We start from the raw sequence: 27,894 nt of genomic DNA, 5'->3' as shown, positions 1-27,894 counted from the left end.
TGTTGGGGCAGCTCCAGGGATATTCCCGGGATTGGGAAACAACTCCCGGATCCAGCGCTGAGCCCGGGGCCAGCAGAGGGCGGGAGGGGACAGAGAGAGGGGACAGGACAGGGAGAGAGGGGACAGAGAGAGGGGACAGAGAGAGGGGACAGGACAGAGAGAGGGGACAGAGAGAGGGGACAGAGAGAGGGGACAGGACAGGAGAGAGGGCACAGAGAGAGGGGACAGAGAGAGGGGACAGAGAGAGGGGACAGGACAGAGAGAGGGGACAGAGAGAGGGGACAGAGAGAGGGGACAGGACAGGAGAGAGGGCACAGAGAGAGGGGACAGAGAGAGGGGACAGGACAGGGAGAGGGGACAGGACACGGAGAGGGAGGGGACAACACCGGGAGAGAGGGGACAGGACAGAGAGAGGGGACAGAGCCGGGAGAGAGGGACAGGACAGAGAGAGGGGACAGGACAGAGAGAGGGGACAGAGAGAGGGGACAGGACAGAGAGAGGGGACAGAGAGAGGGGACAGGACTGGGAGAGAGGGGACAGGACACGGAGAGAGGGGACAGGACAGGGAGAGAGGGGACAGAGAGAGGGGACAGGACAGGAGAGAGGGGACAGAGAGAGGGGACAGAGAGAGGGGACAGGACTGGGAGAGAGGGGACAGGACAGGGAGAGGGGACAGGACTGGGAGAGAGGGGAAAGGACACGGAGAGAGAGGGGACAGGACAGGGAGAGGGGGCAGGACAGAGAGAGGGGACAGAGAGAGGGGACAGAGCCAGGAGAGAGGGGACAGGACTGGGAGAGAGGGACAGAACAGGAGAGAGGGGACAGAGTCGGGAGAGAGGGGATTTGTGTGGGACAGGAGGAGGCCGGGCTGGGTCCCCGTGTCCCCGTGGTCACTCCGGGTTTTGTGTCCCCGCGGTCACTCCCGATTTTGGGTCCCGTCCCCTCCCGGACGCGTCACAGAGCGCAGCAGGAGCCGGCTGGGGTTGGCACGGTGCGGCTTTATTTCCATGGAGGGGTGACATTGTCCCCCCGGGGCTCAAATCCCTTCCACAAACCCTCCCTGCTCCACAAACCCTCCCTGCTCCACAAACCCTCCCTGCTCCACAAACCCTCCCTGCTGCCCTCTGCTCGCCCTTTGGCCACCTGCAGAGCCCGGGCAGAGCCGGGACAGCCCCGCTGGGCACGGGGTGGCCGCTCTGGGATGGATCCCGCAGCAACTGCCGAGCCCTGCTGGCCCAGAGGGTTTTGTGTCACCTTTGACCCGTCCTGGTGTCCCCAGGCGGGCAGGGGGGGAGCTCAGGGCTGCCCCTGGCCCAGCTCAGCGCATTGTCACCATCGGGCAGGGACAGTGACACGGGGAGGGGCTGCACGGGGGGGTCTCCACTCCCTCTGTCCCTTCTGGGGGCTGCACAGGGGGGGTCTCTCCACTCCCTCTGTCCCTTTTGGGGGTCTCTCCACTCCCCCCCGTCCCTTTTTGGGGTCTGGGGACTGGCACACACTGGGAACAAAGCCAGCACTCGGCTCCGGTGCCGAGGAACCCCTGACGGACACAGCTCAGCGACAGGACACACGGACACGCACGGGACCGGGACCAGGACCGGGGGCAGCGCTCGGGGGGCTCGGGGGGGGTCCGGGGGGCTCAGCTCGGGTGTGACACCGGGCAGAGCCCAGCGCAGGGACCCGCGGGGGGCCCAGGGCAGGTCCCGCCTTGCCCCGTCCCGTCCCCTCCTGCCCGCACGGCTGAGAAGTGCTTAGAAAAGAGAGAGAAACCGCTTAGAAAAGCTCAGCATCCCTGCGAGGGGACACCACGGAGGGATGGGGGGCTCGGGGCCAAGCTGGGGGGGCTCCCCCGAGCCCAGCCTGCCCTCACACCAGCGCGTAGTCGAACTGGCCCCGCTCCAAGCCCTCCTTGTGGTCCGTCCAGGAGGACGCGGGCATGCGGCTGTAGGGGTCCAGCAGGATGCGGAAGCAGCGCACCATGAGCATCACCAGGAACACCAGCAGGAAGATGACGAAGGCAAACACGGTTTTCTGCTCGGCGTCCATGCCCGCGGCGCCGGCGGGGTGCTCCACCAGGGATGGGGAGAGCAGTTCATAATCCATGGTGGATGCATCATTCATGGCAGAGATCGGCGGTTCCAGGGCAGGGAGGGTTCTGAGCTCAGCCTCGAGCTGTGCCCAGTGTTTATTCCATGGGCAAACCCTCGGGGTCGGCTCCTGGCCCGGCCCGGAGCTCCTGCAGGGCAGAGCAGAGACGGTGATGGAGCGAGAATTGGCACTGGAGAGATGCGGGGAGGGAGAATCGGCCACGGGGAAAGCGGAGATGGGGAGGGAGGGAGGAGGAATCGGGTGTGGGGGAAGCTGAGATGGTGAGGGAGGAGGAATTGGACGTGGAGAAACAGATGGTGGAGAAGGAATTGGATGTGGGGAAAGCAGAGAGGGAGGAGGAACCGGCCCTGGGATGCAGCAACAGGCGCGGGGATGTTCATGGGAATTTTGGATTTTTTGGCAAGGCAGGGATGTTCATGGGGAATTTGGGTTTTTTGGCAAGGCAGGGATGTTCATGGGAATTTTGGGTTTTTGGCAAGGCAGGGATGTTCACGGGAATTTGGATTTTGTGGCAAGGCAGGGATGTTCACGGAAATTTTTGGTTTTTGGCAAGGCAGGGATGTTCACGGGGAATTTCGGTTTTTCAGCAAGGCAGGGATGTTCACGGGGAGCTTGGGTTTGTGGCAAGGCAGGGATGTTCACGGGAATTTGGGGGTTTTGGTAAGGCAGGGATGTTCATGGGAATTTTGGTTTTTTGGCAAGGCAGGGATGTTCATGGGAATTTCGGTTTTTCAGCAAGGCAGGGATGTTCACGGGGAGCTTGGGTTTGTGGCAAGGCAGGGATGTTCATGGGAATTTGGGTTTTTTGGTAAGGCAGGGATGTTCATGGGAATTTTGGATTTTTTGGCAAGGCAAGGATGTTCACGGAAATTTTTGGTTTTTGGCAAGGCAGGGATGTTCACGGGGAATTTCGGTTTTTCAGCAAGGCAGGGATGTTCACGGGGAGCTTGGGTTTGTGGCAAGGCAGGGATGTTCATGGGAATTTGGGTGTTTTGGTAAGGCAGGGATGTTCATGGGAATTTGGGTTTTTTGGCAAAGCAGGGATGTTCACGGGAATTTTGGGGGTTTTGGCAAGGCAGGGATGTTCATGGGAATTTGGGTGTTTTGGTAAGGCAGGGATGTTCATGGGAATTTGGGTTTTTTGGCAAGGCAGGGATGCTCACGGGAATTTGGGTTTTTTGGCAAGGCAGGGATCTTCATGGGGAATTTTGGGTTTTTTGGCAAGGCAGGGATGTTCATGGGAATTTGGGTGTTTTGGTAAGGCAGGGATGTTCATGGGAATTTTGGGGTTTTTTGGCAAGGCAGGGATGTTCATGGGAATTTGGGTTTTGTGGCAAGGCAGGGATGTTCACAGGAATGTTGGATTTTTTGGCAAGGCAGGGATGTTCATGGGAATTTTGGATTTTTAGCAAGGCAGGGATGTTCACAGGAATTTGGATTTTTTGGCAAGGCAGGGATGTTCACGGGAATTTTGGTTTTTTTGGCAAGGCAGGGATGTTCACAGGAATTTGGATTTTTTGGCAAGGCAGGGATGTTCAGGGAAATTTGGGTTTTTTTGGCAAGGCAGGGTTGTTCATGGGGAATTTGGGTTTTTTGGCAAGGCAGGGATGTTCATGGGAAATCTGGATTTTTTGGCACGGTAGGGATGCTCACGGGAATTTGGATTTTTTGGCAATCTCACCGGTGAGGGCACAGGCTGGGTGGGCAGGCACTGGTGCAGAGGCTGCTCCTCTGACCATAAATCCCCAGTCTGGTGTTGAGGGACCCTTTGGAACCCAAATCCAGGGAATCCCCACCAGGGAGGAGCTGTGGGGGCTCAGGATGGACACGAGGACAGGAGGGTCTCGTTCCTGCTGGGGACTCGTGTCCAGCCGCTGTTCCCGCAGGATTTGGGGCAGGGGGAGCTGGGGCAGGGGGAGCTGGGGCAGGGACACCCACCTGGCTGCAGCTGCTTGGGGACAGGAGCAGGGCCAGGCACAGCCCCGGCACCGTCACCGAGGGAGCGTCCGGCTGTCCCGGGCTGGGAAGGGACACAGAGAACAGCGGGGTTAGAGGGGAGGGGGCACCGCAGGGAGAATGGCAGAAAATCCCGGGATAGCTCGGGAATTCCTGGCTGAAAATCCCGGGACAACTCGGGAATTCCCGGCAGAACATCCCGGGACAACTCGGGAATCCCCAGCGGCTCTGGGAGCAGCACTGGGGGGAGCTCACCTGGGAGAAATCCACATCAATATCCCTGGAATATCCACACCATTATCCCTGGAATATCCACACCAATATCCCTGGAATATCCACGTCAATGTCCCTGGGATATTCACATCAATATCGCTGGAATATCCACACCATTATCCCTGGAATATCCATATCAATGTCCCCTGAATATCCATATCAATGTCCCCTGAATATCCACACCAATGTCTCTGGAATATCCACATCAATGTCTCTGGAATATCCACACCAACATTCCTGAGAGAACATCCATGACAACCTCCCTGGGAAAACAGCCACGTCATTCTCCCTGCGAGAACATCGACACCACCCCCTCGGGAGAACATCCACACCTCAACCCTGGGATATTCACACCAAAATCCCTGGAACATCCACACCAACATCTCTGGAATATTCACACCTCATCCCCGGAATATTCACACCAATACCCCTGGAACATCCACACCAACATCCCTGGAACATCCACCCCTCATCTCTGAAATATCCACACCAACATCCCCGGAATATTCACATCAAAATCCCTGGAATATTCACCCCTCATCTCTGGAACATCCACACCAACATCCCTGGAACATCCACACCTCATCCCTGGAATATTCACACCAACATCTCTGGAACATCCACACCAACATCCCTGGAACATCCACCCCTCATCTCTGAAATATTCACACTAATACCCCTGGAACATCCATCCCTCATCTCTGAAATATCCACACCTCATCCCTGGAATATTCACACCAATACCCCTGGAACATCCACACCAACATCCCCGGAATATTCACATCAAAATCCCTGGAATATTCACCCCTCATCTCTGGAACATCCACACCAACATCCCTGGAACATCCATCCCTCATCCCTGGAATATTCACACTAATACCCCTGGAACATCCACATCAACATCCCTGGAATATTCACACCAAAATCCCTGAAATATCCACACCAACATCCCTGGAACATCCACACCTCATCCCTGGAACATCCACACCAATAATCCTGGAACATCCACACCTCATCCTCGGAATATCCACACCAACACCCCTGGAACATCCACCCCTCATCCCTGGAACATCCACACCAACATCCCTGGAATATTCATTTGATGGGACTGGGTGGGACTGGATTGAATTGGATGGGATTGGGTGGAACTGGGATGAACTGGGATGAACTGGGAGCCCTTCGGGGCCCTTCCAGCCCAGCCCCTTCCCTGACCCCGTGCTCTGGATTTGCTGGGAATTCAGATCTGAGCCCATCCCTGCGCTCAGGCCCCTCGGAGGAGGCTGCTGTTATTTCAGGAGCAGCTGATGGAGTTTTATTAAGATTTTATTCCTGTTCCCTTAGTAACTCAAAAGACACAGGCGAGGAAATTGCTTAATAGGGACAGAGCTCACAAAGGAACAGGATCACTGTCAACAATTCCAGGAGGCTGTGCCCAGGTTTTTCTGGGAACCAGGCACGAATTAAATGTTAATTTGGGAAGGCAAATACCTAATGAGATGCTTATTTAGAACAAAGCAGGGAGTCAGCAGCAGCCAGGCAGGATCTGGGTGGGAGCCAGGTGGGATGAGGGGCAGGATCCAGGTTTGGGGCGGAAGGATCTTGAATCCCACCCAGAGCTGACCCCAACACCTCCCACCCCCCCAGGGACCCTCAGCTTTTCTGGGAATTCCATCCCAGCCCCTTCCCACCCTCATCCTAAAAAAATCTCCCTCATTTCCAGCCTCAACCTCCCCTCCTTTCCCTCAAACCTTCAAACCATCACCCCCCTCAGCTTGCTCATAAACCAAGCATGGGGGGGGAAATCTCCCTGGAGCTTTTTTTTTGTCATTTTTGGTGGCAGAGCTCCTCAAAGGTGGGGAAAGGTTTCACTGGCAGGGTCCTGGGGGTCCCTCCCTCCTTCCCTTCACCTCCAGAGCAGTGAGTCCGAGTGTCCGAGTGTCCGAGTGTCCGAGGCTGCTCCTGCCCCTCTGCCACCCCTGCTGCTCCCCCCGGAGCTCCTGGAGCAGCAGCGATCTCAGCTTTGCCTTTTTCAGGCATCGCTGCTGCTGGGCCGGGCCTGGAGCTCATCCAGGGGCTGTGCCAGGGAAACCTGGAGGTGCCAGGGATGGAGCCCGGGGCTCATCCAGGGGCTGTGCCAGGGAAACCTGGAGGTGCCAGGGATGGAGCCCGGGGCTCATCCAGGGGCTGTGCCAGGGAAACCTGGAGGTGCCAGGGATGGAGCCCGGGGCTGCCCCGGGGGCTCTGCCCCATCAGGGCGGGGTGAGGAGCTCCTGCAGGGCACGGGGTGTTCCCTCTGCTCCGTGGGACAATCCTGAATTTCCTCACTGTGCATCCCAGAGCTGTTGTCCCTGGGGATCTGCTCCTGCTCTGCCCCCAGCCCAGGAATGCTCCTCTGGCCTTTCCCAGCAGGATAAAGGGGTTCCCATGTCGGGAATGGGATTCACTGGGATCCTCTGGGATTCACTGGGATCCTCTGGGATTCACTGGAATATTCTGGGATCCACTGGGATCCTCTGGGATTCACTGGGGTTCACTGGGATATTCTGGGATCCACTGGGATCCTCTGAGACCCTCTGAGATTCTCTGGGATTCACTGGAACCCACTGGGATTCACTGGGATATTCTGGGATTCACTGGGGTTTCTGGGATTCATTGGGATCCTCTGGGATCCACCTCCCCTTCCCTGTTTCTCCCTGCCAGGCCCAGACCCTTTTACCCACCAGCATTCCCGAATTGTCCATGGCCAGGGGGATGCTGAGCCCCCCTCACCTCCTCCCCAAACCTCCCAAAATCCATCCCAGCCTGGGGAACCAGGCAAGGCCAGGATCAGGCAAAACCAGAACCAGCAGAGCCAGGACCAAGCAAAGCCAGAACCAGCAGAGCTAGGACCAGGAAAAGCCAGGATCAGGCAGTTCCACCCTTCCCAAGGATCCAGCAGGACCCAGGGGCTCCCCCCAGCCCTGTGGGGTGGACAAACGGACCCAAACCCCAGGGAGATCCTGTGGGATGGACAAACAGACCCAAACCCCAGGGCAGATCCTGCCCCAGCTCTGGGCCGTGCCCAGCAGGGTCCCCAGCCTGCTCAGGGCTCCCTGGATGTTTGGGGTCCCCCCACACCCCAAGCCCTGCTCTGGGACACTTTCCTGGGGGTGATGGGAGGGTTCCAGCGGCTTTGCCCGGCTGAAATCCTGCCTGGAGATCCCGGAGCAGCCCCGGGAATGTCCCGAAGGGGGAGGCTCAGCCCAGGGCTGGGTATCCCCAAACCCCTCTGACCCCTTGATCCTCCCGGGGCTCCTTCTCCCAAACCCAAACAAACCCAGGAAAAGCTTTCCCACCCCAAATCCAGCCTGGGCATCGCCCCGGGGGCATTTCCCGCAGCCCCAGCGCTGATTCCAGCCGGTCCCGGGCAGGGTTTGGGGGGTCCCGGGCAGGGATTTCCCCCCTCGCAGCCCCCCGGGGATGCGGTACCTGAGCCCCTCGGGGTCCCGGGAAGGGTTGGGGGTCCCGGGCAGGGATTTCCCCCCTCGCAGCCCCCCGGGGATGCGGTACCTGAGCCCCTCGGGGTCCCGGCTCCATCCCCGGGAGCCGCCGCTGCCGGAGCGGGTTCCTATGGCGATGCGGAATTAATTAGAATAAAAGGTGGAGCGCAGCAATTGGAGCCGGGAGAAGTTTCCTGAGGCGCCTGCCTGGGAAAGCCAGACCGTGGGAGTGCTCGGGGCTGGGGGCTGAGCTCATCCCTGTGCCCCCCAAAAAAAAACCCCTCTGATCCCCCAGGATGATCCTGCGTCCCAAAAACCTCCCTGGGGAGCTCCTGTACCCCCGTGCTCCCCAAAATCTCCAAATTCTCTTTGATTCCTGGGAAGCTCCTGCATCCCAAAACCCCCCACTGTGATCCCTGGGTAGCTCCTGTATACCTGTGCTCCCCAAAATCCCCAAATTCCCCAAATTCTCTCTGATTCCTGGGAAGCTCCTGCATCCCAAAAACCTCCCCTGTGATCCCTGGGAAGCTCCTCCATCCCTGTGCTCCCCAAAATCCCCAAAATCTCCAAATTCTCTCTGATCCCTGGGAAGTTCCTGCACCCCCCTGTGCTCCCAAAAATCCCCCCAATCCCTGGGAAGCTCCCCCATCCCTGTGCTCCCCAAAATTCCCAAATTCCCCAAAATCCCCTCTGATCCCTGGGAAGCTCCCCCATCCCTGTGCTCTCCAAAATTCCCCCAATCCTTGGGAATCTCCTCCATCCCTGTGCTCCCCAAAATCCCCAAAATTTCCAAATTCCTTCTGATTCCTGGGAAGTTCCTGCACCCCCTGTGCTCCCCAAAATCCCAAAAACCTTCCCTGCAATCCCTGGGAAGCTCCCCCATCCCTGTCCCCCCAGGATCCAGGATTGTCCCCAGGTGTGCTCCAGGATTCCCGGGCAGGCACAGCCCAGGAATGGACTGGGATGGGCCTCAGGGACACTCTGGGCTCACACCTGGCTCACCCCTGGGTCACACCCGGGTCACACCTGGGTCACACCTGGGTCACACCCGGGTCACACCTGGCTCACACCTCCCTCCCCACGATCCGCAGGAATTTTTGGGATCAGTTTTTTGGGATGCAAAGTGCTGCACCTCCAGTTCCCCCTTCCCACAGGGACAATTCCCTGGGAATGCTCAGCAGCAGCCTGGTGTTTTCCCCTCTGGGATCTGATGGAATTGGCTGCTGGAGGTGCCCACAGGAGCTCTCCACACTCCAGCAGAGCTCAGCAGTGCAGTGCCCGGGGCTCAGGGCAGCCTCAGCAGGGAAATTCCAATTGTTCCAATTGCTCTGCTCGTCCTCGGGGCCTGGCAGGGCTGGGAGGGGATGGATGAACAATTCCTCAAGGTCTCCTTCCCCCTGCTCCTGGAGAGGAGCTGTGCTGTCCTGGCAGTTCCCACAGCTCCTCTGGGGAAATCCAAACTCTGTCCCTGTGCCCAAATCCCAAATGTGGCCAAGGGGTCCCTCAGTGCCTCCCCTGGATCCATCCCTGGATCCATCTTTTATCCATCCATCCCTGGATCCATCCCTGGATCCATCCTTTATCCATCCTTTATCCATCCATCCCTGCATCCTTTATTCATCTTTTATCCATCCATCCCTGGATCCTTTATCCATCCATCCCTGTATCCAATCCTTTATCCATCTTTTATCCATCCATCTTTTATCCATCATCTTTTATCCATCATCTTTTATCCATCCATCTTTTATCCATCATCTTTTATCCATCTTTCTTTTATCCATCTTTTATCCATCTTTTATCCATCTTTTATCCATCTTTTATCCATCTTTTATCCATCTTTTATCCATCTTTTATCCATCTTTTATCCATCTTTTATCCATCTTTTATCCATCTTTTATCCATCTTTTATCCATCTTTTATCCATCTTTTATCCATCCCTGCATCCATCCCTGCATCCATCCATCCCTGGATCCATCTTTTATCCATCCATCTTTTATCCATCCATCTTTTATCCATCTTTCTTTTATCCATCTTTCTTTTATCCATCTTTTATCCATCCATCCCTGCATCCATCCATCTCTGGATCCATCCATACATCCATGAATTCATCCTTTATTCATCCATTCATCCATCCCTGGATCCATGGATCCATCCCTCCATCCTTTATCCATCCCTACATCCCTGGATCCCTGGATCCATCCATTCCCCATCCATCCATTCCCCATCCATCCCCCAGCTCCTGGATCCCTGGATCCATCCATCCCTCCATCCTTTATCCATCCCTACATCCATTCCCCATCCATTCCCCATCCCCTGGATCCCTGGCAGTGTCCCAGGCCAGGCTGGGCAGGGTTTGGATCCCCCTGGGGCTCTGGGATCTGTCCCTGCCCATGGGATGGGGCTGGATGAGCTTTGGGGTCCCCTCCAACCCAACCCAATCCAAGACTCTTTGCTTTAATTCCAGTTTAATTCCAAGATTTTGTCTCGAAATTCCTCTCCCTGCCTGTGGGAAGCTCTCTGCCCTCTGTCCTTGGAAGGATTTCAGAGCTGGGAGGGTTCCTGTGCTCAGGAATTGTTCCTCTCACAGCTCAGGATCCGGGGGGAGCTGGGGACAGAGGAGCCCTGAGGCACTCAGGAACATCAGCCCCAGAGCAGGGATTTGGGATCTGAATTTGGGGGATGCTGAGGAAATCCAGGATGGTTCCTGGGTGATGAAATGAGGTTCAGCCTTTCTCCCTTTCAGGGAGAGGAAAATCCGAGTTGTCTCCTCAGAGCTCCCCTCCCTGCGAACGCCAGAGGTGCCCGGCAGGATCTGAGCCCTCTCTTTGCTGACAAAGGGATCTGGGAGAGGCTGCAGCGGCTGCTCTGGGTACAGCCCTGTGGCACTGAGTGACTCTTCCTGCTTGGAGGACAATCCCACACTTGGCTGCTCCAGTTCCAGGCAAAAAGAAAAAATAAAATAAAAAAAAAAAAAAAAAACCTGGTGGCTGGGGGGGAAAGCATTTGTGAAAGCATTTGTGATTCCTGCAGGTTCCAGCCACGGGAGGTTGGATTTTAGTGCCAAAGGAAAGGGAATAAAATCACCTTGGACTGATTGGGAGAAATTCCTGCATGGGAAGGGTGGGACAGTCCCCACTCCTGCAGGCTGGGGGTGGCACTTGGGGACAGGGGTGGCCTTGGCTCGATGGTCCCGGGGGCTTTGTCCTGATAATCCCAGGATGATTTGGGATGGGCCTGGAGGGGCAGGGACAGCTCCCACCCCCTTTCCTGGGTCATTCCCAACCTTTCCCCCGTGCTGGTGACTCTGGGGGAAGGGAGTGTCCTGTGCTGTCCTTTCCTGCTCAAGCAGAGAATTCCAGCTGGCTGCTCCTGCCCAGCCCAGCCCTGCAGAGAGGGATGTTCCACCCTGAGCTGTTCCCTGTTCCCTGATCCTGCAGAGCCCTCCGGGACAGGTGAGGGATGTTCCACCCCTGAGCTGTTCCCTGATCCTGCAGAGCTCTCCCTGCACACAGTCCTGGCCAGAGACACAAACATTCCCTGAATCCCTGATCCACAAACATTCCCTGATCCCAGAGCCACAAACATTCCCTGATCCACAAACATTCCCTGAATCCCTGATCCACAAACATTCCCTGAATCCCTGATCCACAAACACTCCCAGATCTCTGATCCACAAACATTCCCTGATCCCAGAGCCACAAACAGACCCACAAACACTCCCTGATCCTAGATCCAGAAACATTCCCCAAATCCCTGATCCACAAACACTCCCAGACCCACAAACACTCCCTGATCCACAAACATTCCCTGAATCCCTGAATACCAGATCCACAAACATTCCCTGAATCCCTGATCCCAGATCCACAAGCACTCCCAGATCCCTGATTCACAAACATTCCCAGATCCCAGAGCCACAAATATTCCCGAATCCCAGATCCACAAACACTCCCAGACCCATAAACACTCCCTGATCTCTGATCCACAAACATTCCCAGATCTACAAGCACTCCCAGACCCCTGATCCACAAATATTCTCTGATCCCAGAGCCACAAACACTCCCAGACCCACAAATATTCCCTGAATCCCAGAGCCACAAACAAAGCCACAAACATTCCCAGACCCACAAACACTCCCAGATCCCTGATCCACAAACATTCCCTGATCCCAGATCTACAAGCACTCCCAGATCCCAGAGCCACAAACATTCCCTGATCCCAGACCCACAAACACTCCCTGATCTTAGATCCACAAATATTCCCTAATCCCTGATACACAAACATTCCCAGAGCCACAAACACTCCCAGATCTCTGATCCACAAATATTCCCTGATCCCAGAGCCACAAACATTCCCTGACCCACAAACATTCCCTGACCCACAAACATTCCCTGATTCACAAACATTCCCTGATCCCAGAGCCACAAATATTCCCCAATTCCTGATCCCCAAACACTCCCAGACCCACAAACACTCCCTGATCTCTGATCCACAAACATTCCCTGAATCCCTGATCCCCAAACACTCCCAGACCCCTGATCCACAAATACTCCCAGAAACCCTGATCCACAAATATTCCCAAATCCCAGAGCCACAAACACTCCCGAATTCCTGATCCAAAAACACTCCCTGATCCTAGATCCACAAATATTCCCTAATCCCTGATTCACAAACATTCCCTGACCCACAAACACTCCCTGATCCACAAATATTCCGAATCCCTGATCCACAAACATTCCCAGCCCCCCTCCAGAGCCCAGGGATGAGCCCCCCACCCTCCCAAAACGGATTTTGACGCCAGCCCAGGTGACCCGGAGGCTGCCGGCCACAAATCCTGTTATCACCTCCAGTGGGACTCATGAATCTGCTCCACAACTGCTGCAGAGAATCTCTGGATAACGAGGAGCGTCCCAAGGGCCAGCTCTTCCTCAAAGAATTTGTCACCATCCATAAATCGCCGGGAGATTTATCCCTGCCAGCCCTAAAACTGCGCACAAAGTGATGGGATTTGTCCAAAGCCTTTAACGGGCTGTTCCCCTTGATTTAAAGGCTGTTGAAGTGTCTTTATGTTCTTAGCACATTATTAATTCACAGTCTGGCTCCGAGATGCCTCCAGAGCCGGAGATTTGGGAATGAGAGCAGGGAAGGGCGGCTGGAAGGGCTCAGGGAGCGAAAAATCAGCTCAGGATAAATCCAGACTGGGAACAAGGAGAGGTCCCTGTGCCTGGAGCTGCTCCGGAGCTCTGCACACAAATGTGGGAATTGTTCCTGGAATTGCAGCTCCAGCTCCAGGGCTCTGCACACAAATGTGGGAATTGTTCCTGGAATTGCAGCTCCAGGGCTCTGCACACAAATGTGGGAATTGTTCCTGGAATTGCAGCTCCAGAGCTCTGCACACAAATGTGGGAATTGTTCCTGGAATTGCAGCTCCAGGGCTCTGCACACAAATGTGGGAATTGTTCCTGGTTCTGGGAATTGCAGCTCCAGAGCTCTGCACACAAATGTGGGAATTGTTCCTGAGTCCTGGAATTGCAGCTCCAGAGCTCTGCACACAAATGTGGGAATTGTTCCTGGAATTGCAGCTCCAGGGCTCTGCACACAAATGTGGGAATTGTTCCTGGAATTGCAGCCCCAGGGCTCTGCACACAAATGTGGGAATTGTTCCTGGAATTGCAGCCCCAGGGCTCTGCACACAAATGTGGGAATTGTTCCTGAGTCCTGGAATTGCAGCTCCAGGGCTCTGCACACAAATGTGGGAATTGTTCCTGGAATTGCAGCTCCAGGGCTCTGCACACAAATGTGGGAATTGTTCCTGAGCCTGGAATGGCATTCCCAGCTCCAGAGCTCTGCACACAAATGTGGGAATTGTTCCTGGAATTGCATCCCCAGAGCTCTGCACACAAATGTGGGAATTGTTCCTGGGTCCTGGAACTGCAGCTCCAGAGCTCTGCACACAAATGTGGGAATTGTTCCTGACCCCTGGAATTGCAGCTCCAGAGCTCTGCACACAAATGTGGGAATTGTTCCTGGAATTGCAGCTCCAGGGCTCTGCACACAAATGTGGGAATTGTTCCTGGAATTGCAGCTCCAGGGCTCTGCACACAAATGTGGGAATTGTTCCTGGAATTGCAGCTCCAGAGCTCTGCACACAAATGTGGGAATTGTTCCTGGAATTGCAGCTCCAGCTCCAGGGCTCTGCACACAAATGTGGGAATTGTTCCTGGAATTGCAGCTCCAGAGCTCTGCACACAAATGTGGGAATTGTTCCTGGAATTGCAGCTCCAGGGCTCTGCACACAAATGTGGGAATTGTTCCTGGAATTGCAGCTCCAGAGCTCTGCACACAAATGTGGGAATTGTTCCTGGAATTGCAGCTCCAGGGCTCTGCACACAAATGTGGGAATTGTTCCTGACTCCTGGAATTGCAGCTCTGGAGCTCTGCACACAAATGTGGGAATTGTTCCTGGAATTGCAGCTCCAGCTCCAGAGCTCTGCACACAAATGTGGGAATTGTTCCTGACTCCTGGAATTGCATCCCCAGCTCCAGAGCTCTGCACACAAATGTGGGAATTGTTCCTGGAATTGCAGCTCCAGAGCTCTGCACACAAATGTGGGAATTGTTCCTGACTCCTGGAATTGCAGCTCCAGGGCTCTGCACACAAATGTGGGAATTGTTCCTGGCTCTTGGAATTGCAGCTCCAGGGCTCTGCACACAAATGTGGGAATTGTTCCTGGAATTGCAGCTCCAGAGCTCTGCACACAAATGTGGGAATTGTTCCTGGAATTGCAGCTCCAGAGCTCTGCACACAAATGTGGGAATTGTTCCTGGAATTGCAGCTCCAGGGCTCTGCACACAAATGTGGGAATTGTTCCTGGAATTGCAGCCCCAGCTCCAGAGCTCTGCACAAAAATGTGGGAATTGTTCCTGGAATTGCAGCCCCAGCTCCAGAGCTCTGCACACAAATGTGGGAATTGTTCCTGGCTCCTGGAATTGCAGCTCCAGGGCTCTGCACACAAATGTGGGAATTGTTCCTGGCTCCTGGAATTGCAGCTCCAGGGCTCTGCACACAAATGTGGGAATTGTTCCTGAGTCCTGGAATTGCAGCTCCAGAGCTCTGCACAAATGTGGGAATTGTTCCTGACTCCTGGAATTGCAGCTCCAGCCCCTCGGGATGGTCCCAGCTCTCCCTGGTTTTAGGTTTTAGGTTTTCGAGGTTTTGGGGTCCCACGGCCCCTGCCAGGAGCAGAGCTGGAGGGAATCCCGGAATTCCAGAACCCTGGAATGCTTTGGGCTGGAAGGACCCTAAAACCCACCCAGGGACACCCCGCTGTCCCCACTGTCCCCAGAGCCCGCCTGGCCCGTGTTTCCATGAAGGAATTTCCCCAATATCCGAATTAAAACACCCCTGGCACCACTCGAGGCCGCTCCCCCTTGTCCTGTTGTTCCCTGGGATCAGATCCCGATTCCCTCCCGGCTCCTCCTGCCGGGAATTGTGGAATGTTGATAAATGCGGCCACATTCCCGGGATCCAAACTCCCAAATCCATCCCCAAAAAAACCACCTGGACATTCCAAACTCCCCCCAAACCCTCACACCCGAGGCCGTGAGCAGTGTGAGAGCCTGGGAATGGGGACAGGGATCAAATCCAGGAGTTTCCCAGCCCGTGCTGCCTCATCCGCTGTTAATTTGCATTTTTTTCTGCTTTTTATGAGCCCATAAAAGAGGACGGGGCAGGAGGAGGCTTCCCCCAGCACAAATCCAGGGATCAGTTTACAGGAAAACAGCCTGGAAAACAAGGAGGGCGTTTCTGCTGTGTGCAAACAAGCCCAGAAATGCTGAGTAATTCCTGGAGCATGGGGAAGCGATCATTACTTTTAATTACCAATTAAATGACTCGGTAATTTCTCGCATTCAAGCAGCAATGGAACTGCAAACAATGCCAGGCAAATCGGGTCTTTAGCATTTAATTACCGGGCTCTGCCATGAATTATTGAGCAAATGGGCAAAGACTCAGCTCCCAGGAACTCCGGCGCTGCGATTGAGGATTTTTTGGTCCTTCCTGGGTTTGTTTGGAGCTTCTCTCCACGTGCACGGAGCAGCGGGAGAGGCTTTGTGCGCATCGGGAGCTGAATTCCCACAAAATATTCCAGGCTGTCCCGGGCTGCTCCGAGCCCCAAAAAAACGGGAAAGGCAGCGAAGGAACGCTCCGGAATCCGAGGAAAAATTGATTTTGTGAGGGCCAGCACGGGCTCATTGCTGTCACCAAGGAATTCCAGAGGATCCTCCCGCCTCGGGAATTCTCTGGAATTGTTCAGCCCCTTCCCACCCGGTTCGGAGCAGGAGCAGGAGAGGGAGGAGAGGAAAGCAGAGCCTGGCTGGATTCGGTCCATGTCCTTCCCGAAGCACCACAAGTGTCCCAGCCTCTCCCCGGGGAGAACTTTAACCTGGAGAATGTCCCTGCATCCCTGAAACCATTTATCCCTGGGTCCTTCCATCCCTGCATCCCTGAAACCATTTATCCCTGGTTCCTTCCATCCCTGAATCCCTCACTCCTTCCATCCCTGTATCCCTTGAATTCCTGATTCCTTCCATCCCTGAATTCCTGATTCCTTCCATCCTTCCATCCCTGAATTCCTGATTCCTTTCATCCCTGTATCCCTTAAATTCCTGATTCCTTCCATCCCTTAAATTCCTGATTCCTTCCATCCCTGCATCCCTGATTCATTCCATCCCTGAATTCCTGATTCCTTCCATCCCTGCATCCCTTAAATTCCTGATTCCTTTCATCCCTGTATCCCTGAAACCATTTATCCCTGGTTCCTTCTATCCCTGCATCCCTTGAATTCCTGATTCCTTTCATCCCTGTATCCCTGAGTTCCTGATTCCTTCCATCCCTGCATTCCTCCATCCCTGATTCCTTCCATCCCAGCATCCCTTAAATTCCTGATTCCTTCTATCCCTACATCCCTGAATTCCTGATTCCTTCCATCCCTGAATCCCTTAAATTCCTGATTCCTTTCATCCCTGTATCCCTGAATTCCTGATTCCTTCCATCCCTGAATTCCTGATTCCTTCCATCCTTCCATCCCTGAATTCCTGATTCCTTTCATCCCTGTATCCCTGAATTCCTGATTCCTTCAACCCCTCATCTCTGCGTCCCTGAGTCCCTGATTCCTTCCATCCCTGCATCCCTCATTCCTTCCATTCCTCATTCCTTCCATCCCTGAATTCCTGATTCCTTCCATCCCTGCATCCCTGAATTCCCGATTCCTTCCATCCCTGTATCCCTCCATCCCTGTATCCCTCCTTCTCTCACCCCCTCCATTCCCTCCTTCCCCCCGGTCCCTCCAGGCTTTGCAGGACCGAGCAGCACCCCCAGAGCGGAGCTGCTCCCCCTCCTCCTCCTCCTCCTCCTCCTCCTCCTCTTCCTCCTCCTCCCCCGCAGTGCCGAAGCCTCTCCCGTCACCGAGATGAGCTGATAAAAATGCAGATCGATCGCAGGGCCAGGGCTCAGCTCCCGGAAATCGATGCCGTTCCCCTGCTGCCAACTCCCGGGGATTTTATCCACCCTCGGCAGGCTCGGGGCTGCAGGAGCTCGGGGATCCCATTGCTGCTTCCCTCGGGGATCCCATTCCTGCCTCCCTCGGGGATCCCATTCCTGCCTCCCTCGGGGATCCCATTCCTGCTTCCCTCGGGGATCCCATTCTTGCTTCCCTCGGGGATCCCATTCCTGCCTCCCTCGGGGATCCCATTCCTGCCTCCCTCGGGGATCCCATTCCTGCTTCCCTCGGGGATCCCATTCCTGCTTCCCTCGGGGATCCCATTCCTGCTTCCCTCGGGGATCCCATTGCTGCTTCCCTCGGGGAAGGTTCTGATCCAGCCTGCCCGCAGCTCCCAGGGAAAGGATCAGAGCTGTGCCCGGAGCTGCCTGAGGCTCCTCGGATCCAGACTCTGCTCCAGGGGTGGGCACAGCTGGATGGGCAGGATTTGGGAAACCGGGAATGGCCACAGAGCCAGCAGGGTCCTGGGTGCTGGCAGGGTCCAGATCCTGGCACTGCCCTGGATTCCAGCACAGGATCCTGGACCCCAGCCCTGCCCTGGATCTCAGCTCTGCCCTGGATCCCAGCTCTGCCCTGCTCTGGATCCCAGAAGGATCCTGGATCCCAGCAGGGCTCTGCTCTGAATCCCAGCAGGGTCCAGATCTCGGCAGGGTCCAGATTCTGACACTGCCCTGGATTCCAGCACAGGATCCTGGATCCTATCAGGGTTCTGCCCTGGATCCCAGAAGGATCAAGGATCCTGGATCCCAGCTCTGCCCTGGATCCCAGCTCTGCCCTGGACCCCAGCACTGCCCTGCCCTGGATCCCAGCTCTGGATGCCAGAAGGATCCTGGATCCCAGCTCTGCCCTGGATCCAAGCTCTGCCCTGCCCTGCCCTGGATCTCAGCTCTGCCCTGGATCCCAGCTCTGCCCTGCCCTGGATCCCAGAAGGATCCTGGATCCCAGCACTGCCCTACTCTGGATCCCAGCACTGCCCTGGATCCCAGCACGAGATCCTGGATCCCAGCTTTACCCTGCCCTGGATCCCAGCACTGCCCTGGATTCCAGAAAGATCCTAGATCCCAGCAGGGTCCTGCCCTGGATCCCAGCTCTGCCCCGGATCCCAGCACTGCCCTGGATCCCAGAAGGATCCTGGATCCCAGCTCTGCCCTGCCCTGGATCCCACCCCTGCCTCGGATCCCAGCAGGTCCCCCTGGCCCGTCCCCATCTCTCACCTCACCCAAATTTTCCTCCTCAGCTCCCCCAGAGCCAGGAGTGGCTGGGCTGGGTTGGGATGAGCAGCACACACGGGACACAGCACACAAGGGAAGGAGCATCCCCAGACCCCAAACCCTCTGATCCCAGTGCTGGAACCCTTCCCAGGCAGGGCCAGGCAGGGGAAGGGTCTGGAAGCTCCGTTTGTGTCCCAGCCATCCCCAGCTCCGGGCTGCAGCTCCTGGGGCTCTGTGCCAGGATCCCAGGCTGGTCCCGCCTGTCCCTGCCCCGTGCCAGGACACTCTGTGCCATGCCAGTGCCAAGCCCTGTCCGTCTCTGTGTCCCTGCCGTGCCCCAGTGCTCAGAGGATTCCTGGAAGCACCTTGGCAGCCCAGCCCGGCCTTGGCTCCGCTGCAATCCCAGCCAGGGCTGTGTCTGCCCCGGGCCTGGCACCGCCAGGACAGCACAGGAGTTCCCCTGGGGACAAGGTTCTGTCCCTGCAGCGCTCAGGGAATGTTCCTGATCTCCCCACACAGGAGAATTCCAACCCCTGGCCCTGGCAGCAGCTCCGGTTCCAGCCCCTCCTCTCCTGGATGCCTTGGGTGCCTCCAAGGTGCTCCTGACCTGGGAAAAAGAGAATCCCAGATCCCAGATCCCATGGATGGAGCAGCTCCAGGGATCCAGCAGGGACCCTCCTTGACAGGGGACAAAACCCTCAGCTCTGCCCTTCCAGGGGGCACATCCAGCCCTGGAACCCAAGGGGAAGGGAAGGGAAGGGAAGGGAAGGGAAGGGAAGGGAAGGGAAGGGAAGGGAAGGGAAGGGAAGGGAAGGGAAGGGAAGGGAAGGGAAGGGAAGGGAAGGGAAGGGAAGGGAAGGGAAGGGAAGGGAAGGGAAGGGAAGGGAAGGGAAGGGAAGGGAAGGGAAGGGAAGGGAAGGGAAGGGAAGGGAAGGGAAGGGAAGGGAAGGGAAGGGAAGGGAAGGGAAGGGAAGGGAAGGGAAGGGAAGGGAATGCCCGTGTCCATCCAGAGGGATAGGAAAGGATTCCCCGGGTCCATCCAGAGGGATGGGAAGGGATTTCCCGGGCCCATCCAGGAGGAAGGGAAGGGAAGGGAGTGCCCGTGTCTATCCAGGGGGATGGGAAGGGAATGCCAGATCCATCCAAGGGGATGGGAAGGGATTTCCCGGGCCCATCCAGGTGCTCCCTCAGCCCTTGGGAAGGCTCAGGCGGCTGCAGGGAACACCGGGCCCATCCCCATCCGTGGCTCAGATCTGGATCCCGGCGTGGGATGCTCCAGGCAGGGATGAAGGAACGAAAGGAGAGTTACAAAACACGAGTCCTTGGAGCAGGGAAGGGAATTTGGCCGGCACCGCTCACCCTTCCAGGCCTTAATCCCTTCGTTAGCACAGCCCGGCGCAATTAAAGACAAACTCCCAGCCCTGCAATGCAGAGGGGCTGCGGGAATCCCGGGAGTTCAGGCACAGGATGAGGAGCCCTTCCCACCCCAAGGATTTTCCAGCTGAATTCCAAGAGCTCTCCCATCCCAGAGGATGCTCAAACCCCCGGGCTGGGCAAGCAGGAGCGTGGGGACAGCGAGGGTGGGATGGCAAAGCCACCTCTGCTCACCCCAAAGGGAGCTGTGGGATCTTGGAACGGGCTGGGAGGGGTCCCTGGGGGTCCCCAATACCCCAGGCCAGGCTCCAGCCCCATTCCAGGCTGGAAGAGGATCCAGCAGCTCCTGCCCTGCCTCTCTGGCAGCTCCCAGGGGTTTGTTCCTCTCCTGTGGGCTCAGGGATCTCTGCTCCAAACCATTCCCACGAAATGGGGAATTCCAGCAGAAGCCAAATGTGCTTCCCAAGGAAGGTTTGGATTCCAAAAATCCTCCCTGAGGGAGGCTCTGCGTGGGTGGTTGGGATGCAGAGACACAGTGGGCACCAAGCCCTGGCAGGACAGGAAGGGAAAACCGCACAGAGCATGGGAGGGTGCTCAAACCCCACGGGACGGGGCTCAAATCCATGGGAGGGGGCTCAAATCCATGGGAGGGTGTTCAAAACCCACGGGAGGGTGCTCAAATCCATGTGCTCTGACCACAACTCATCACAATCAACAATTCCAGACCCACCCCAGGTCCCTCTCTGGGTCCCCTGAGCTCCTCCCTGCGTGTTCCAGCTCCCTCCTCCAGACACAGCCTCCAGCTCCGCTCTAAATCCCGATTTTCCATCCCTGGCCCCAGGCCCTGGAGCATCCCCATCCCTCATTTCCCTCCCGTCCGTGGTTATTCCTTTAATCCCGGGTTTAACGCCCCGCCCTGGGCGCAGCCTCGGGGCTCTGAAATTCCCTTCAGGGAGCTGGGATCGATCAGTGGGGTTTGTGGGGAATGTTTGGGGTTTGTGGGGAATGTTTGGGGTTTGTGGGGAACGTTTGGGGTTTGTGGGGAACCTTTGGGGCCCGGGATTTCCAGCAGCGGCTGCGGAGAGTTCACCACGAGCCCGAGGGTGACACCCGCGGCTGTCACAGCTCCTGTCACAGCTCCTGTCACCCGCTGCTGCCACCCTCTCCTGTCACAGCTCCTGCCACTCTCTACTGTCACCCGCTGCTGTCACAGCTCCTGCCACCCTCTGCTGCCACCCTCTCCTGCCACCATTCCTGTCACCCGTTCCTGCCACCCGCTCCTGTCACAGCTCCTGTCACAGCTCCTGTCACCCGTGTCAGGCGGAGCTGTGGAGCCGCGCCTGCCGCTCCGAGCTCCGTTTTTTCCGTTTTTTCCATTTTTTCCTTTTTTTTTTTTTTCCGGCAGCCGCCCACGGCCCTGCTGCTCCAGCCCCGGCCCGGCCTGGCACGGGTTTGGCACGGGTTTGGCACGGCTCGCTCGGTCCCGCTGAGCCCCGGGATCGCTGCCCCGGCCCCGGGGAGCTCGGAGCAGATTTCCCCGGCAGCGGGGGAGCCCCGGGGCCAGCGGGACCCGCCCGGCCGGGGCCACCGGCAACAGGTGGATGGACCTCGGGGACAGCAGGAGCGGCTGGTGGCCCTGGAGCTGTCCCAGATCATGGGATCAGGGAGTTGTTTACATCGGAAAAACCTCCCAGGATGGTCGAGCTCGTTCCCAGCAGTGCCCACCCCGATCCCTGTCCCCAAATGTCACATCCCCCGAACCCCCGCAGGGATGGAGACTCCCCCAGTGCCTGAACACCGAAATTCTGCCAGGATCCAAGGTAAAACCTGCCTGGCACAGCCTGAGGCCCTGTCCCCGTGTCCTTCCCTCCTTCGGGGGGGATCTCAGCTCGGGGGTTTCACCCACGCCGCTCCCGCAGATCTCAGGGATGATTCCCCCCTCTCTCCCTTCCCCTCCTGAGGTGGGGACAGACCCCGAGCGCATCCCCAGGGCTGCTCAGGGTGCAGCAGAGCCTCGCCCAGAGCTGTGGGCACTGCCCGGGCTGTGCTGCCCCCTCCCCAGCCAGACCCCGCTCCCACCGCCTCCCTTTCCAGCAAATCCATTCCCGGCTCCGTCCCACGCCCAGCCCTGCCCAGCAGCACCAGCAGCACCAGGAGAGCAGCCGAGTCCCCTCCCCGTCTCCGGGGCACGATCCTGCCCGAGAGCAGCGCCCGGGGTGGGCAGAGCCCCCCGGCAGTGGCAGGGATGGGGGGATCGCGATCAGCTCCAGGGGAGCCCCAAATCCGCGTCAACCCCAGCCCTGGCACTGCTGGAGCTTCGGCTCCTGTTCACCACGAGGCTCTGCACCAAAAGCCGCCTCAGGCTCGCCGAATTCCCCGCTCCTCGGGCAGGGCTGCCCGGAGCTCCCCGAGAGCTCAGGGGGGCTGAGACAGAAACGGCCCCGGCTCCCCCCGGGGACAGCTCAGCCCCCTCGTCCCGGGGATCTGCGGGACCCCCCCGGCTCCCACACCGACCCCCGGCTCCGGCAGGGACCCAGCAGCTCCGTTTCATCCCAAAGTTTCCCGAATCCGCCCTCCCCCGCCTGCCACAGCCGGGCTGGGCGCCCCCAAAGCCCCTCCGCGCTCCGGGGTTCCGGCAGCAGAGCCCCAAAATCGGCGGCTTTGCAGCAGCCGCAGGAATTCCCTGATTTCCACTTCTCCTTCCCTCAAAAGCCCATCCCAGATTTTATCTAACAGCGATGTTTTTTCCAAAATTCCCCTTTTTTTTTCCCCCTCTCCGCCCACCCCGGGCTGTCACGGACCCTCGGTACCGCGCGGCTGCGGAGCCCCCTCCCCGCAGGGAACCCACCCGGGGCTGGGGGCAGCCGGTACCGGGATGGGCACCGGGATGGCACCGGGATGGCACCGGGATGGCACCGGGATGGCACCGGGAGCGGAGTGTCCCCGCATCCCGCAGCGCCCCTGCGGAGCGGCGGGCGGGCGGTGCCCGGTGCATCCCCGCGGCTCCGCCACCAAACTTTGCCGCTTCCCCCCCGGTCCCCCCCGGTCCCCCCCGGTTCCCCTCCGTTCCTCCCCGCTCACCTGCGCTCCGGGCACCGCGCGGGGGCCGCGCCCGCCCCGCCGCTCCCCGAGCCCATCCGGACCGGAGCGGCCCCGCTCCCGGTGCCGCCGCCGCCGCTCCAAGGCGCAGCTTCCCGGCCGGGGAGCGGAGCGGAGCCGGGGCCGGGGTTTGAATTCCTCCGAGCGGCCCTGATTGGGCTGAGGGAGGCGGGGGGAGCCGAGAGTTGGGGGGCGGAGTGAGGATTCGGGGTGGGGAGGGAGGGAGGCGCGGGGATGCGGAGGGTGTGGAGGGATGCGGGGGATGCGAGGGATGGAGGATGCGGGAGATGGAGGATGCGGGGGTGTGGTACCGGCGTGGGGGGGATGCAGCGGCTGCGAGGAGGCGGGAGGGGGTGGGAAACACTCGGGGCGGGGGATGGGAGAGCGTGGGGATGCGGAAAGGTGTGCGGGATGCGGGGGGAGGGGGGACCTGAGGGGATTTTAGGGATGTGGTAACCCGGGGATACAGGTGGGGATGCGGGGATGCGGGGATGGGGTGGCCGGGGGGGATTTTAGGGGTGTGGTGCCCTGGGGGGTCGTGGGGGATGTGCTGGGGACACCCCGGGGAGGTGACAGCACAGGGCCAGGGGGCTGCAGTGGGTGTGGTCCTGCAGGAGGACCCTGGGCGTGCAGGGAGGAGCAGAGCCATGGGAACGCTGTGAAAATCCGGGATTTGGGCATCACGGTGGCTGCAGGGACATCCATGGGAGTGGCCCTGAGGATGTGGGGGACAGGAGTGGCCGTGGGGGTCCCGGGAAGGGGACACAGCCGTGCTGGGACAGGCAGGAGGGATCCAGGCCCCACGGGATTTTTTAGCCAAGATCCTTTGCAAATGGAAGCTTGGAATTCCAGCACTGCTGCTGCTGGTGCCCAGAATCCTGCTCATCCCACCATGCCCATCCCACCGTGCCCATCCCACCCTGCTCATCCCACCCTGCCCATCCCACCCTGCCCATCCCACCCTGCTCATCCCACCGTGCCCATCCCACCCTGCCCATCCCACCCTGCTCATCCCACCGTGCCCATCCCACCCTGCTCATCCCACCCTGCTCATCCCACCCTGCTCATCCCACCCTGCCCATCCCACCGTGCCCATCCCACCGTGCCCATCCCACCGTGCCCATCCCACTCTGCTCATCCCACCCTGCCCATCCCCTCCTGCCCATCCCACCGTGCCCATCCCACTCTGCCCATCCCACCGTGCCCATCCCACCCTGCTCATCCCACCCTGCCCATCCCACCCTGCCCATCCCACCCTGCCCATCCCACCCTGCCCATCCCACTGTGCCCATCCCACCCTGCCCATCCCGCTGTGCCCATCCCGCTGTGCCCATCCCACCGTGCCCATCCCACCGTGCCCATCCCACCCTGATCATCCCCTCCTGCCCATCCCACCCTGCCCATCCCACCGTGCTCATCCCACCCTGCCCATCCCGCTGTGCCCATCCCGCTGTGCCCATCCCACCGTGCCCATCCCCTCCTGCCCATCCCACCCTGCTCATCCCATCCTGCCCATCCCACCCTGCTCATCCCCACCATGCTCATCCCACCCTGCTCATCCCCACGGTTCTCATCCCCTCCTGCCCATCCCACCGTGCCCATCCCCTCCTGCCCATCCCACCCTGCTCATCCCATCCTGCTCATCCCACCCTGCCCAGGATCTCCGGACGCTCCCGGGCCCAGCCCCGTGGGGATGGAGCTGCTGCTCCCTCCAGCCAGGAGCTCCCAGCCCACCCTGGAGCCAAACACATCCCTGCTGCTGGATCCATCATTCCTGCCTGGATCCGTCCCTCTGGAGCAGAGGGTGATCGTGTTTTCCCTCCATCCCTCGTCCCAAGTCCCTCCTGGAGCCCCTCTGGGCCCTGCAAGGGGCTCTGAGCTCTCCCTGCATCCTCCTCCTCCTCTCCAGATGAACGCCCCCAGCTCTCCCATCCCGGTTCCATCTCCCCCATCCCGGTTCCATCTCTCCCATCCCAGTTCCATCTCTCCCATCCCAGTTCCATCTCTCCCATCCCGGTTCCATCTCTCCCATCCCAGTTCCATCTCTCCCATCCCAGTTCCATCTCTCCCATCCCAGTTCCATCTCTCCCATCCCGGTTCCATCTCTCCCATCCCAGTTCCATCTCTCCCATCCCGGTTCCATCTCTCCCAGCCCAGTTCCATCTCCCCCATCCCGGTTCCATCTCTCCCATCCCAGTTCCATCTCTCCCATCCCGGTTCCATCTCTCCCATCCCAGTTCCAGCTCTCCCATCCCGGTTCCATCTCTCCCATCCCGGTTCCATCTCTCCCATCCCGGTTCCATCTCTCCCAGCCCGGTTCCATCTCTCCCATCCCGGTTCCATCTCTCCCATCCCAGTTCCATCTCTCCCATCCCAGTTCCATCTCTCCCATCCCAGTTCCATCTCTCCCATCCCGGTTCCATCTCTCCCATCCCGGTTCCATCTCTCCCATCCCGGTTCCATCTCTCCCAGCCCGGTTCCATCTCTCCCAGCCCGGTTCCATCTCTCCCATCCCAGTTCCATCTCTCCCATCCCGGTTCCATCTCTCCCATCCCGGTTCCATCTCTCCCATCCCAGTTCCATCTCTCCCATCCCGGTTCCATCCCGGAACGGGCGAGGCCGGAGCAGGGCAGCGGTGCCGCGGGTGTGGCACAGACCTGAGGATGCTTGGAGCAGGGATGAGCCCTCCAGGGCTCCCACAGAAAATTCCCCTGCTCCCCAAAAATCACCAGCCCTTGATGTGGGCACAACAGAGTCGCACAGACCCGAGGAGGCTGGCGGGGGAGAAAAATAAAAAAGGGAAAAATCGGCTGGAAAAGTGTTTGTGTGCGCGGCTTCGGTGTCTCCATGGATACCGCAGCTCGGGCAGACGATCCCGGGGCTCGGACGTGCCGGTGCCAAGGGAGACCGCGGGGCTCAGACCGGCCCGGCACGGCCCCGCACCCGGGACAAACAGAGATCCTAAACCGGGACAAACAGAGATCCTAAACCGGGACAAACAGGGGAGATCCCAAACCGGGACAAACGGGAGAGATCCCAAACCGGGACAAACAGGAGAGATCCCAAACCAGGATAAACAGAGATCCTAAACCGGGACAAACAGAGATCCTAAACCGGGACAAACAGGAGAGATCCCAAACCGGGACGGGCAACAGGAGAGATCCCAAACCGGGACAAACAGAGATCCCAAACCGGGACAAACAGGAGAGATCCCAAACCGGGACAAACAGGAGAGATCCCAAACCGGGACAAACAGGGGAGATCCCAAACCGGGACGGGCAACAGGAGAGATCCCAAACCGGGACAAAAGGAGAGATCCCAAACCGGGACAAACAGAGATCCTAAACCGGGACAAACAGAGATCCTAAACCGGGACAAACAGAGATCCTAAACCGGGACAAACAGGAGAGATCCCAAACCGGGACAAACAGGAGAGATCCCAAACCGGGATGGGCTGCTGGGCATGGCACGGCACGGCACGGAATGGGCACGGCACGGCACGGCCTGGCACTGGCATGGCACGGCACGGCACGGCATGGCACGGCTCATGCTCCCAGGGAATTCTGAGCTTGTGTTCCTGGGAAAGCTGAGTCTGTATTCCAAGGAAAGCCAAGCCTGTTCTCCAAAGGAAAGCTGAGCCTGTTTTCCTGGGAATTCTAAGCTTGTATTCCCAAGAAATTCTGAGCCTCTGTTCTGTTCCCCAGGAATTCTGAACCTGTGTTCCCAAGGAAAGCCGAGTCTGTATTCCCGGGAATTCTGAGCCTCTGTTCCCGGGAATTCTGAGCCTCTGTTCTGTTCCCAAGGAATTCTGAGCCTCTGTTCCTGGGAATTCTGAGCCTCTGTTCCCGGGAATTCTGAGCCTCTGTTCCCAAGGAATTCTGAGCCTCTGTTCCCGGGAATTCTGAGCCTCTATTCCTGGGAATTCTGAGCCTCTGTTCCCAAGGAATTCTGATCCTCTGTTCCCAAGGAATTCTGAGCCTCTGTTCCCGGGAATTCTGAGGGTCTGGCAGTGGTCACAGCTCCCTCTGCCATCAGAGCTCTCGGGATCTTTGGATCCCTCCTCGCCCAGAGCAAACCTCGCTGGCAGAGAGGATCCATCAAAACCACCGCGGATTTTCAGGGTATTTTAAGAAAACGGTTCCGTGAAGGCTCTGCTGCATTTGCGTTTAAAAAGGGAGGTATTTTTGGAAGTTATTCCTTCCCCATTTCAAAATCTCTGTAAATCCTGTCAGATAGTCCCAGTTCCCAATTAGCAGCACTGCAGCAGCCGAGGGAAAAATGAATTAAAGCTTTTAAAAAGCACCTCGGCTGCAGACAGCCCAGGGAGAGGCGAGATCGTGACCAAGGCTGGAATAAAATCCGTGGATCCATCCCTCAGCCCCTGGGCATTTCCCTCCTGAGGGTTGTTTTGAAATCGTTCCAATCCCCCTGGAATCAGGACTGGGGTGTTGGATCCCATCTCCCTGTGGCATTCCCGGCCTTTTCCAGCCCTGCCCTGCTGGGACATTGCCCAGAGCTCTGTGGGGTGACAGCCAGGGAATCCAGCCCCTCTGGAGAGGATCAGGATCCTTTTTCCAGGGAATCCAGCCCCTCTGGAGGGGGTCAGGATCCTTCTCCAGGGAATCCAGCCCCTCTGGAGGGGTCAGGATCCTTCTCCCAGGGAATCCAGCCCCTCTGGAGGTGTCAGGATCCTTCTCCAGGGAATCCAGCCCCTCTGGAGGGGATCAGGATCCTTCTCCCAGGGAATCCAGCCCCTCTGGAGGGGTCAGGATCATTCTCCCAGGGGCTCAGCCCCTTTGCAGGGGTCAGGATCATTCTCCCAGGGAATCCAGCCCC

General features: G+C 58.1%; 1 protein-coding gene across 3 annotated transcripts; it reads right to left on the bottom strand.

The window, feature by feature from the left end:
- Positions 1–978: 978 nt before the first annotated feature.
- CTXN1 (cortexin 1) lies at positions 979–23,081 on the bottom strand. Of its 3 annotated transcripts, none has more exons than XM_033082308.1 (3): positions 23,041–23,081; positions 4,048–4,129; positions 979–2,236 (listed from the first exon to the last, which is right to left on the bottom strand). In XM_033082308.1, exon 3 carries the CDS (start codon positions 2,119–2,121, stop codon positions 1,867–1,869), a length of 255 nt encoding a protein of 84 aa, XP_032938199.1. In that variant the 5' UTR covers positions 2,122–2,236; positions 4,048–4,129; positions 23,041–23,081; the 3' UTR covers positions 979–1,866. The 3 variants fall into 3 exon arrangements, 2 of the variants coding, with proteins under 2 accessions (XP_032938199.1, XP_032938200.1); XM_033082309.1 differs by lacking the exon at positions 23,041–23,081 and adding an exon at positions 7,807–7,825; XR_004420312.2 differs by lacking the exon at positions 23,041–23,081 and adding an exon at positions 7,888–8,076 and having other exon boundaries at positions 2,124–2,236.
- Between the last annotated feature and the right edge of the window lie 4,813 nt (positions 23,082–27,894).

Source organism: Catharus ustulatus, chromosome 29 (genome assembly GCF_009819885.2).
Source record: "Catharus ustulatus isolate bCatUst1 chromosome 29, bCatUst1.pri.v2, whole genome shotgun sequence".
NCBI classification, from domain to species: Eukaryota; Metazoa; Chordata; class Aves; order Passeriformes; family Turdidae; genus Catharus; species Catharus ustulatus.
Note: the sequence above shows the minus strand (reverse complement) of the source record. Positions and strands in the feature narration are given on the sequence as shown.